Source organism: Bison bison, unplaced genomic scaffold (assembly GCF_000754665.1).
Source record: "Bison bison bison isolate TAMUID 2011002044 unplaced genomic scaffold, Bison_UMD1.0 scf7180017864289, whole genome shotgun sequence".
Classification (NCBI taxonomy): domain Eukaryota; kingdom Metazoa; phylum Chordata; class Mammalia; order Artiodactyla; family Bovidae; genus Bison; species Bison bison.
In genome coordinates this window covers 9,453,922-9,466,295 of record NW_011494861.1, presented here as the reverse complement: position 1 = coordinate 9,466,295, position 12,374 = coordinate 9,453,922, and the positions used below count along the sequence as shown (strand labels likewise).

Sequence of the window (12,374 nt, the reverse complement as noted above, 5' to 3'; positions counted from 1 at the left end):
CTTAAGGAAAGGCCTTTCTGACTGACACCTGCTCACATGAGTGCAGGAGCATCAGGGAATGTCTCATATATTTTTAGGGCTTCATGCATGTAAAGAACTTGAAGCCCCCTGAGGAAGGGCCTGCTGTGCAGCCATCAGTATTAACCTCCGATCCCCTTGGGGTGGGGGCCAGCATGGGGGTGGTGGTGTCAAGTGGGCCACGCTCAGAGCACCTGCAGGTGAGAACTGAGGGGACTGGGCAGCGACCTTACTTCTCCACCTTGACCTTACTTGATGCTGCTGTGGACGTGCAGGCTCTGCAGGCTGATGGCTCCCTGACCTTGAGGGGAGGAGTCACAGCCGGGGAGGAGGAGCACAGGGTGGACTCGCAGGCACCAGCCCACCTTGTCCCATCCTGGCCCCGTGAGCCCTGCGAACCGTCCCCCATGCTGAGAGAGACCCACGTGCAAGAGGTTTAGAGGGAGCGAGGACTGGAGAGGTTGCTCTGCATGCGCCTGCCCGGTGCTGCTCTTTCGGCAGAACCATTTCCCTCTGTGACCCTGGGCGGGAGGGCAGAGACCCGATAGCGGAGCCATGGGAGACAGAGCCGCACTCGGGACGGGCACGGCCAGGAGCCTGGGGCAGCAGGGGCGAAGCGGGGGTCAGCACGTCTAGGGATGCTCCGAGGAGACACAGCCATGTCATGGGAGCTGCGCGGCCCCTCTGGAGGTAGGCGCTGCGTCCTGTCACCGCTTCGTGTATGTCCTGCTGGAGCCTTTACTCAGGCCCCCCTTCGGGGTGGGGATCTTGCTTCCCACCTTGGATCCTGAGGTCCCTGCCCTGGTGGCGGCTGGGCCTTTACCTGCAGTGGACATGCAGACACACAGAGTGCAGGGACACGTGTGAGCAGCAGAGTACGAGGGGCCCGGACGCACCTACCAGGGGGTCAGCACCGTGCATGGCGGTCACCCAGCCCGCAGGCGGCAGGGCCACCCATGAGGACACACGTGTGATGGCAGAAGAGGAGGAAGAGCCAGAGAAGCCTGGCGCACGCTTAGAAGGACCAAGCCATACACCTCATTTTCAACTTCAAAGCCTTGGCTCCCAGATGAGAAACCAGAAGCCACGTGGCCAGGGCCCCCCTTCCAGGCTGAGAGGCTGAGGCGGCTCCCCAGCATAGTGGTCCTCACTCACGGTGTGGGGCGCGGGAGGCACCTCGCATCAGTGGTACAGCCAGCCCATCTGCACTGAGCATGGCTCCTCAGGTTCTCATTGATCACGTGCCCCGAAAATAAAAGTCCGGTATCCAATACTCTTTCAGGTCAAGAATAACTTTCTAATGAAAAATACTAACTTTTCTGTAAGGCATTCTAAATCTGACATAAAGTAGCCAAAACTGATTTAGGAATCAGGTCGTGGCGCCATCTGTGGTCTGCTACTGCAGTTCCTGTTTCTGGACACCGGTGTGGGTGGTCTGGAGGGACACCAAGCCTTGAGTGTGCCTGTGAACACCCGCGGTTTGAGTTGTCAACTCCCTGAGCACCACCACGGAGTCTGGGGGAAGCAGGGTCACAAGAGGGCCTTTAGCCAGAGCCTGTGCTGCAGCATGACGACCCTGCCTGCCAGGGACCCAGGGGCAGGGCCGAGACCGCGTGGGCACTTACCCGGTGGCAGCACGGGCGTTCTGTGAAGCACATGCGTCCGGCGAAGGTTCATGGTGCAGCCAGCGGGGCCCATGAGGTGAGCCTTCCACGCCTGAAGTGAGAGGCATGCAGTGTGGCAACCAGGCCACCAGAGGGGCCACCAAGATGACCAAACCAGAGGCAGTTACTACACATGGCAGTCTCATGGGGGTTCCCGAGCTCTGGGTGTGTCCTGCCCTGAGCCCCTGAGCACGATGATCCCAGAGCACCCATGACTTGTGAGCTTCTAAGATACTGGCCCGCACGTCACATGCCTCCTGACTCTTGCATGGCTGAGCACCATGTGCTGAGGCCGCTGTCACACATGTGTGATGATGCAGCGGGGAGGGGCTGAAGGAGGCCCTGCCAGCAAGGCAGCGGGACCTCGGTCCTACAACCAGTAAGAAAAGGGTGCTGCCAGTGCCTGGAATGGGCCAGGAAACTCCTCCCCAAGTCGGGCCCACAGATGACAGTGTGGCCAGGCCGACACTGTAAGTGCAGCGCTTTGAGACCTCGAGCAGAGGACCCAGCCAGGCCGTGCCTGGACTTCTGACCCGCAGAAACTGTGACAGAATAACGGGTGTTCAAGCTTGTTGGTGGGTGGAGACTGGTTAAGAAAATATAGAGGAAACAGAGGAAAAAGGAGCATAGCCTGCTGCAGGTGCCGTCCCCTCCAGGCCGGAGTTGGAGTGGTGGCGGGGGCAAGAGGGGCAGAGGTCACTGCAGATGCCAGCACTGCTCAGAGCAGGAGGCTGGCTGGTCTCCACAAGGAGGGGGCTGGTCGCCTAAGACAGTGGCAGCACAAGGTGACGACAACTAAGCAGAGCCACCTAACCTCTAGCTGAACAGGGACCGAGGAAAAGTGCACACATTTGAGAGCTGCCTACATGTAAGGAAAAAATTAAGCCATTAAAAACCCTTGTTCTGTAAGAGGAGGGATAGGGAGCAGGGGCAGGCTGGCAGCTTCTGCCTGGTCTTCTCTGAATTGGCTTCATTTTACAGACATCAGAACCATCTAAGTACCTTATATAATTGCAGAACTTGATTTTGAAAACTGCCAGGACCTGCACATAAACTGAGACAATGAGGCTGAATTGTCACCAGCCGGGGTACAGCAAGTGGAGTGACTCCAGTGCCCTGAGGCAGATGCTGGAGCCCACGTCTCCAGGGGGCAGAGGGACAAGAGGAGCTGGGGTGGCCAGCAGCGTCACCCTGCCCAACGACCGGGGACCCTGGGGCCGAGACGTGCCCACTGTGTGACGGCTGGATGGGCATCTCTGGGGGCTTTGGGAACTAATTCTCGGGAGGATGGAAAGAGACTCTGTCCTGAGACCCATGGGGTTAAAGCAACCCCTGCAGCTCAGACTCTGAATCAGCAATGTCAGTGTGAACTTTCATGGATTTATCTCGACGTTTTCCCGGCTCTGTCTGCAGAGAGGCTCAGAAGGGTACTGGCCCACAAGCACAGAGCACCCAAGGGGGTCACAGAAGGTCATTTCCAGTGAAGGGAACCAGGAAGGGAAGGCTTGGTCGGAGCCAGGAGGCTCTGCGTCGCCAGGGCCCACTCACACTGCCAGGCGCCCATCTGCAGAGGCCCCACCGGCCAGAGGCTGGCTCATCCACACACCGCGAAGCACTGTGATGCCCACACAGCTGAACATATCCCATAGCCTAAAGCCATGGGTTCACAATGATGCTAAGATCCAGACAAACAAATAAGCTACCGCCAGAAGATGCTGGGCACACAGCTAGTTATTCTGAAAACTAGCTGACAATGGAAAGGGAAGGAGTAAGCCTTCAAGTACCTCCCACACACAGCCAGACCCATGGCCAGGAGGGCAGAGCCGCCTCCCTGAGAGCTCACAGATGTTCTGGGGTGGGGGGCACGGCATAGAAACCTGGAGGCAGAGCTCCAGAACCACCTCTTCCCGACACCCTGTCTCTGCGCTGGCCCAGCACTATAGCAGCCTCGATACCGACACTCGAGGTGCCTGGTCGCCACCCCCACTTCAGCCTCTCCCCCAGTCCCAGTCCCACACCAGCCCTTTCCCACATCAGTCCCCTCCCCCACACCAGTCCCTCGCCATGTCAGCCACCGTCCCACGTCAGCCCCCTCCCCATCACCCCTCACCTCTTCTCCGGGGCTGAAGTTCTCATGGCACAGAGGACACCGGTTTGCCAACTTCTCTGATTTGGCGGCTGAATGAATTTGAACGAAACAAGGATTTCTGGTTACTCCTGCGGGTCGTTGATAGGGCACCAGTGGCACTGGCAGACGTGGGACCTGACTCCCAGCCCTGCAGCTGGGCCCCTGGGGATGACACAGTTTGGGGTCTCGAGGTCTGAGGGCACTCACGGTTACAGTCTCTGGTTTTGACGTGTCTGGGCAGCTCCTCCTTTGAAACAGCCTCGCTGCAGCGGTAACACCTCCCAAAGCCGTCCTTCTGGTCACACTCGGTCAGCAGGTGCTCCGTCAGGCTGGAAATCTCCACCACCTGCAGAAAGAGGACATGCCACGTGGCTAAGCGCAAGGTGGGGTGCTGTCCCGGCCCCTGCGAGAGCGCTGCTTCCTGAGGCAGACGCCTGCCTGTCACCTCCGTGGTCATTTAGGGTACTTTGCTGAAGACCCCCCTTCCCTGCCCGTGCTTGTCACGTGACGCCAGGAGCATCTGGAGGCCATGGCTGGGGCGGGCAGGGGATGTGAGGGTTCACCCCACAACCCTAACCCTAACCTGAACCTGAAGAGCTCAAGGGCCCTACGTGAGGCCTGGGGTTCCATCCTGGCTCTCGGCCGTTTCTAAGAATATGCTGGAAACACAGGAAGAGACCCTTTCGCCACTGGGACACCTTTGCCAGGAGCAGCTGACATGCACCCGAGAGCTTCACCCCACAGACTGGCATACTGCTCAGGAGAGAGGGGCTCTCAGAGTGGGATCTGTCTTCCGCGCTCCCCTCTGCAAGCTGGAGAGCCTTGAGGACAGACAGGGGAGGGGTTCTCTCCTGCTTCTCCTCCTCTGTCTGAGCAGGGCCGGCTCCATCACAGAAGATGAACGATGGGGGTGCGGGAAGCCTGCCTGAACAGGATGTGAAAAGTGTTAGCCCTGAAAGGGACCAACAGGGAGGACAACATTAAAACAAAAAGCTCCCGTGCGGCAACGAAAACGCTGGACACGGTGGGCACCGCACATCCAAGTGTGTCAGGGACGACCACACATCAGTGATGATGAGACAGCCAGTTCAAGAGCCGGCGAGACACCGGAAGTGCTTTGCAAAGAGGGAGCAGCAGGCCAACAAGGGACGCGGCTCCCCCTCAGTTTCATCAGGAAAGCGAAATGGGGCACACGGTGGGTGGCACGGCTCTGCAGGGAGGGCTCACTGGACGTGGGCCACTCTGTGACCCCACGAGGGCCCTCGAGGTGTGCACCCAGAAAGGTGCATCCACACGCACAGAAGATGCACACGAGAGAGGCCCAGCAACGCTCTTCCTCAGTCTCAACCCCGCCACACGCAGGGAAAGGATGGATAAACTGTACATTCAGACAATGGAATGCCGCAAACAAACCCCAAACGCAGCACAGGAGTCCACTTCCATAAAATTCAACAAGCAAGAAGCAGGAATGAGGACAGTGAGGAGTGGAGGGGTCCGTGGGGTATGTGTCCTGGTGGTGATTACTCTGAGGTATCTACTTTGTGCTAATTCAGGAGCTGAAACACCTACAGCTTGTATACACTTACACATGCGTTACACTTTAAAAATAAGAAAAATCAATCCCAACTAAACAGAGTGATTTACATTCAATGATTTTCCCCACAGCTTTCCTCTGAAAACACTAAGGCTCTGTGCCTGACCTGTCTGCAGTGTTCGCATCTCGTCAGCATGAGGCAGTGCTTCCAGTAATGGAGGTCCAGGCCTTCTTCTGTGAAGGACTCACTCCTCTCCCCACAAAAAATACACAAACTGAAACGAGACAGAAAGGTCAGAAGTGAGGCCCAGGTTTAGGTTGGCCATCCCCACTCCGCACGCTCGCAGGAGCTTCGTGACCTCCAGACCACAGCCAGTAGCCACGGTCCCGGTTCCGAGTGGGCTGCAGCTGGACCTGGAGGCAGGGCCACACCTCACCAGAGGGTCCTCAGGGACGGCCGGATGGCTCCTTATTACAGATGTAAAAAAAGGCTTCACCATGCGGGCGTCTGAGATAAACTAGCTTAGGGTCCCTCTGAATTCTGTCAGTGTCATCAAGTAGAAAGGATATTTTAAGTCACAAAAAAAAGAGTAGACTCTGTGTGTGTGTGTGTGCGCGCGCGCGTGCGTGCGTGCCCGCACGCTCGCACTCTGTAGCGTTTGACTCTGCAACCCCATGGACTGTAGCCTGCCAGGCTCCTCGATTCTCCAGGCAAGAATACTAGAGTGGCTTGCCACTTCCTATTCCAGGGGATCTTCCTGACCCTGGGGATGAACCTGCGTCTCCTGCATTGCAGGCAAGCTCTTCACCACTGTACCACCAGGGAAGCCCTGAGTAGACCAAGACCTTTCTCTTAAATTCCTCGTAGATTTGTCTCGGCCACTGGACAGGAAAAAGCATTTTGCTCCTGTAAAATGAGCCTGACTATATTCAACACCCTGTGATAAACCATAATAGAACAGAATTTGAAAAACAATGTGTATACATGTGTAACTGAGTCACTGTGCCATACAACACAAATTCATACATTGTCATCAACAGCACTTCCGTAAAACATCAAAAAAGTTTTTTGAGTCTGTGACAGGCCTTTTGACAAATAGGCTGCTCACTTCTGTCGGGGAAGAGAGGGAAGGTTATCCTGACTCAGCTGATGCTGCCTGGTTTGGAGGCCTTTTCTGAGCTTCTGAAGTCACTGAAAAGAGCCGATCAGTTCGCGGAACCCTAATGAGCCGGGAGAATATTATGTCTCACAGTGCTTTCATGGTTGGTCCCTCTAATCACCCCACAGTGGGTCAGAGGTGGCTCTACTCACTTGTCTAAATAGTGGTTATCTGGAATTTCTGGAGCGTTTGGTGGGGCCACTTTCCTTTCTTGAGTGTCTAAAGAAATTAGAAAGTGATTTAAGTAACTTTTTGTAGAAAACTACTTTCAAAGTTTTAGTAACCAGCCGGATATGAAATACAGTCTAAAAGTACAAGTTAGTAACAGGCAATGCTTTACACTTGGCTCTGCGGTGTCTGGGATGAAGATGTTTGCTGAATATACAGAGGTGGTTTCAATGCAGAATTTTCATGATGTACATTCTACGTACCCTGGTTCTTGGCCTTTGTAGCTTCACTCTCTTTTTCCTAAAACACAAAGACAGAAGGCTCAGGTCAGGCGGCTGCAGTGCCTGTGAGAGTCTATCCAGGATGCAGTGTGATCCTCAAGTGTGACCTCAGGGTCTGAGGCAGAATTTCCATCCGCAAACAACACATTTGTCTGAAAGAGTCGCCCACACTTGACCTTACACCATCTCCTTTGTCCTGCTCCCCCATGGCCCCTCCCTCGGGGCTCCTGCCCTGTCTCCATGGAAACCAGTCTTTGTCAAGGCCACTTAACTCTCCTCTGGGTCACCTGCTCACCACTGGTGTCCCCCGTGGGACATTCTGTGGGCTCCCAGTGGCATGTGGCTCCCCAGCCCGCTCCTCTAGGCCCTTCTTAGTTGGGCTCCCAGGGTGTCCCCTGCTCCTCTGGGACTCAGTCCACCCCATCTGTACAGATCCTGAGGGTGCCCTTGTCCAGTTCCAGGCTGGACCCCCACCTCTGTGCTCATGACCTCAATGTCTGTCCTGTCAGCTGGCCTCTCTGCTGCTCAGAACGTACTCAGGCCTCTGATGTCACGTGAATGTGACTTACCCAGACCAAACTCCTGCTCCCACCCCCCCGCCCTCGTCGTCCCCCCGTGCCCGTGCCCTCGCAGCCTCTGGCGTGGAGCCCAGCACAGTCAGGAAACTTGGACACGTCACGCCTCCCTCCTCTCCCCATGTGGCCTGGCCCCGGCCCATCAGCCAGCCTGCAGGCTCTGCTTTCACACACCTGGATGCCTGCCCTTGTCACCACCTCAAGCACAGGGGCCAGAGGGACCCATCTTGCCCTAGTAAGGGATTCACTTCTGCTCAAAAGCCCTGGTGGCTTCTGTGTCAGCATCCAGGAGCTCCTCCCACCCTAGGCTTTCCTCTCGCACCAGCCAGTCTGCTCGACGTGAGCTGCTAGACCTGCCAGCCTGGGCTGCCCCGGCCCAGGGGAAGGGAGTCTCGCGAGGGCTTGCAGTTTGGCTGCAGCCTGGGCTGCCCCGGCCCAGGGGAAGGGAGTCTCGCGAGGGCTTGCAGTTTGGCTGCAGCCTGGGCTGCCCCGGCCCAGGGGAAGGGAGTCTCGCGAGGGCTTGCAGTTTGGCTGCAGCCTGGGCTGCCCCGGCCCAGGGGAAGGGAGTCTCGCGAGGGCTTGCAGTTTGGCTGCAGCCTGGGCTGCCCCGGCCCAGGGGAAGGGAGTCTCGCGAGGGCTTGCAGTTTGGCTGCAGCCTGGGCTGCCCCGGCCCAGGGGAAGGGAGTCTCGCGAGGGCTTGCAGTTTGGCTGCAGCCTGGGCTGCCCTGGCCCAGGGGAAGGGAGTCTCGCGAGGGCTTGCAGTTTGGCTGGAGAGCAGGGATGGGCCGGCCCCCGATCCGTGGCCTGAGTGCATGCACAGACACTGTTGTGACAGCAGGAATCACAGTTTACCTGACAGCGAGGGACTTCTCTCAAACTTCAGTTCTGAACACAAAACCACACAAAACACTATTCTGGGCTAGGGACAGACTTAATAGATTGATGTTGAACTTGCAAATGGGGTTCACATGATTTATACACGTATCTAGAGAAGGTAAACTTATAGATGGGTTCTAAGTAATGGTGGGTTAGTACACTTTGCAGGGAAAGAAATTGTGCCAAAAGTGAAATTTTAGTTATAAATTTTACCTTAATCTATGCTTTGAACAGATTAGAAAACTGATTAGTAATTTACATCTTTTCCCTAAAACTCAGGAGCAATCAGGCGATTTAAAAATATTCTGCCATTCTCAAAAGTTTTGGAGACAGCTGGTGGTGGTGGTGGTTACACAATGAGGTGAATATGCTTAAAGGCACAGAACTGGAACCTTAAAAATGGTGAAAATGGTAAAATTTATATATATTTTATAATAATAAAAACTAAAAAAAATTGTCATCCTCCTGTGAGACGCCATTAGCAGTCATCTCAGGACAAGGACAGGGGCCCATGCAGTGTGGTCCTGGGGCACCTTTGGAGCCCAGGAAGGGTGGGTGCACTGCGAGTGCTCAGCAAACACGTAAGGACACAGAGGAGCCAGTGAGGGTGCTCCGGGGGAGGCGGGGGATGGGCACCTTCGTGCCGTGACCACAGGGACACAGCCTGTGACCTCAGCAAGCCCCCACAGGCACTGTGACAGGGGCCACGGTGGCAACATGGAAGGGGCGGAACTCGGCCACCTCCAGCTCCTGACCTCGTGTGAGCACTTAGCTTTCTGCACGGTTTCTTCATCTGTATCATCGTGCTGGGAAAAAGCAGCAGCAGCCTGGCCTGCTCCAGGAGGCCTCAGGGGCTGCTGACTGTCTAGGAAGGTCCCTCATGGGCACGGGCCTCCTCCCTGTTCCCGCCAGGTGGCCGTGTTCCTGCTCTTTTCATGGATTCTGACGCGCCAGCATCACTGTCGCCCTCCGTCACAGGCACTTCGACACGTATTCTGCCATGCTTCCTTTCCTTTTTACCATTCTTAGCCACTTATTATCCTTTTTTACAAAGTGGCGGTCAGAGCACTTCCCAGGAGACCCGCTGTGGACACAACTGGGGACTCCTCGGCTGTGTAACCAGCTCAGATGCCCACGCCCTTGCTCTCTTACTGTCACCTGAAGGACGTAACCATGAAAGCCAGGGTGATGACACGCGTGTGTATGGGCTGCTGAAGCGAGCGCATGATGACACGCGTGTAAATCACAGAGGCAGGCCCTTCAGAAGGGACACGCTTCTACGGGACCAAATGCCGTCTGATCCCCTGTGCACGGGGACTACGGCTTCCTGACGGGAACGTCTGCCTGAAACCTTCTGCTTCCTGCACAAGGCAGGCAGACCTTCGAGTCAAGCTTATTTTCCTCCTTAGCCTCTGAAGGAGGTGAGGACCTGTGGGTGGGGGACCTGTCCTCGCCTGTCCCTCCCTCCTCCCCCAAGCTCCTGCAGGCCCAAGTGTCCTGTCTGCTCTAAACACAGCCAGGCCAGCAGTGTGCTTCATCCCCGACGGGAATGAAGAGCAGATGATTCAGCAGGGGATTCCTTTTATTTCCCCCTGAACTCACTGAAGAAACAGCAAAGAATAAAGATGTCTGTTTATAGAATCCCACAAAAAGCAGACCAAGCTCTCTGTTCATCTATATAAGGAAATAATCGCTCACAGGATTTTGACCGAAAGCAGGAGGGGGAGAGACAGAGACTCCTGCCGACCTGGACTTCGGCCTGCATCTCCTTTAGGGCCGCCAACTGCCCTTGCAAAGCTCTGATTTCTTCTTTCTTTCGTTTTTCCGCTTCTTCAGCAGCAGCTCTTTTCTGTGCCTGGTATGGAAAGATTTTCCATTAGAATCGATTTTTAGGGTAGCCTTCGGAACTGAGTGATAAGCTATAGCACATATGTCTCTTATACATTACAATCCTCGCTAAGACATTTGAATAATATACCTATGATTAAGAGAAAGATCCACCAGGTTCAGCTAATAAATGTTTACTGTTTTACTGTTTTATTTTTAATTAAATATAAAATGCTTTACTTTATACTAGAGCCTAGTTGGTGAACATGTGCTAAATGTCTCCTATGGATAAACCTGAGGATGTCCTCACATGAGGCCACCATCACCCCTGTTCACAGACACAGTGGAGGAACCAGGACCAGTGTCTCCTGTGTCCATGCAGCTCCTTGAAACATGCGTCAGTTTACTCTGGCACCAGATTACTTCTTAAACATGGGGTCAAATCATAACTTTGGGAAGTTAACTCACCCTCATCTCGGCATCTGTGGGTCTGCCATCTATTTTGGCAAACCCCTCAAAGATCGTTTTGTAGAGGACGTTCCTGCGGGTGGTGCTGTCGTCGGGCGGGAGGTACTCTAGGACGAGAGCCCGGTGCTGCGCGTACAGGTCCAGGATCATCCCCACGGCCGCCTCACGCACCTCTCGCACCCTGTGCTCCAGGGCCTGCACTGAAAACTGAGAAGAGGGCCGGGACGCGCTCTTGCGACTCAAGTTGTAAAACAGCCACGTTTAGTTTTTCTGGCGTAGAAAAAACATAGTGTTAAGTCGCTCAGTCACGTACGACTCTTTGCGACCCTATGGACTGTAGCCCACCAGGTTCCTCTGTGCATGGGATTCTCCAGGCAAGAATAGTGGAGTGAGTAGCCATGTAGCCATTTCCTTCTCCAGGGGATCTTCCCAACCCAGGGATCGGACCCAGGTCTCCCACACTGCAGACAGATTCTTTACCATCTGAGCCACCAAGAAAGCCCAAATATAGAGGCAATATAAACACTTTAAAAATAAAGAAGACATTGCCCACAGAATTCCAGCTACTAAGATGCAGACTTTCCCTCACTTATTTTATACTGGAACTTGTGTATGCAATTATCGTTTCGCTCTTTCCTACTTCAGGTAATAAATGGCAGTTTTAAAGTTACATCCTCCTGTAAACTAAGCATTACAAGGCGTGTCTGTTTCAGCTCTTTCTAAGAAACAGAGCGCTAGGACCACTGCACAAGCCCCCTTGGAAGTCTCTCCAGCTCCCTGCCCCTTCCACCTGCCCCTCCCCCTCCCGAGGCATCAGTCCCTGAAGCTGGAGGACATGAACCCTCAGACGTTCTCATTATGTGTGTGCCATGTGTGTGCACACAGGCTTTTGTTTGACATCATAAATGGGCTTCCCAGGTAGCTCAGTGGTAAATAATCTGTCTGCCAACACATGACACAAGAGATGCGGGTTTGATCTCTGGGTTGGGAAGATCCTTTGGAGGAGGAAATGGTAACTTGCTCCTATATTCTTACCTGGAGAGTCCCCATGGACAGAGAAGCCCAGTGGGCTATAGTCCACGGGGTCACAAAGAGTGGGACATGACTGAGCACACACGTACATAAATGGCTCACTGTGCGTATCATTCTGACACTTTATTTCTTATTCAATGTTTCTTTTTCAGGATCTGTGTGTGACCTTGAAGTAGATGAAGGATCTGATCCATCCATCCTAAGTGCTTTAGGATCACACGAACCTATCACAACATACCAACGTTCCCATATATAATGGCCTTTCAGGCATCGGTCTCTCACTAGCTGGGCTTCTTCACTTCCTGTCTCCACCAGCACAGCCAGGTTTTACCCTGAACCTTGTCATCCTCAAACCCCGTAAGAACCTTGAGATGTTCTGACTGCAAGGAACCCGCTACCCCCTACCTGGGATGGTGACCTCCCACCTCCCCAGCCCACTCATCTGTGCTCCCTCCCATCTGTCACCTCCCACGAGGTCCTCCTGCCCTGGGGGGGTGGGTCCATCACTGAGTCACCCCGGCATTCCTGTCCACTCTTAAATCTGGGGTCCCCTTCCTGTTCTGTGTTCACCAGGTGAAGCAGAAGGTGCTGCAGGCTCCAGCACCCACATGTGTCAGAGGAAGCAGGGACGTTCTGAAATCAT

General features: G+C 54.6%; 2 protein-coding genes across 2 annotated transcripts in view; both read right to left on the bottom strand.

Moving 5' to 3' along the window:
- Positions 1-679, bottom strand: part of LRRC47 (leucine rich repeat containing 47) — an 18,693-nt gene extending 18,014 nt beyond the window's left edge. The window contains exons 1-2 of the mRNA XM_010850206.1: positions 593-679; positions 271-428 (exon numbers count right to left, since the gene is read on the bottom strand). Coding sequence (XP_010848508.1) covers positions 271-428; positions 593-679 — 245 coding nt within the window. The remainder of the gene's footprint in view (positions 1-270; positions 429-592) is intronic.
- CEP104 (centrosomal protein 104kDa) overlaps positions 1-12,374 on the bottom strand; it is a 39,028-nt gene continuing 26,654 nt past the window's right edge. Inside the window, exons 14-22 of the mRNA XM_010849966.1 lie at positions 10,700-10,906; positions 10,152-10,259; positions 6,936-6,972; positions 6,657-6,723; positions 5,511-5,619; positions 4,018-4,156; positions 3,793-3,860; positions 1,644-1,734; positions 1-841 (exon numbers count right to left, since the gene is read on the bottom strand). Coding sequence (XP_010848268.1) covers positions 726-841; positions 1,644-1,734; positions 3,793-3,860; positions 4,018-4,156; positions 5,511-5,619; positions 6,657-6,723; positions 6,936-6,972; positions 10,152-10,259; positions 10,700-10,906 — 942 coding nt within the window. The 3' untranslated portion in view covers positions 1-725. The remainder of the gene's footprint in view (positions 842-1,643; positions 1,735-3,792; positions 3,861-4,017; positions 4,157-5,510; positions 5,620-6,656; positions 6,724-6,935; positions 6,973-10,151; positions 10,260-10,699; positions 10,907-12,374) is intronic.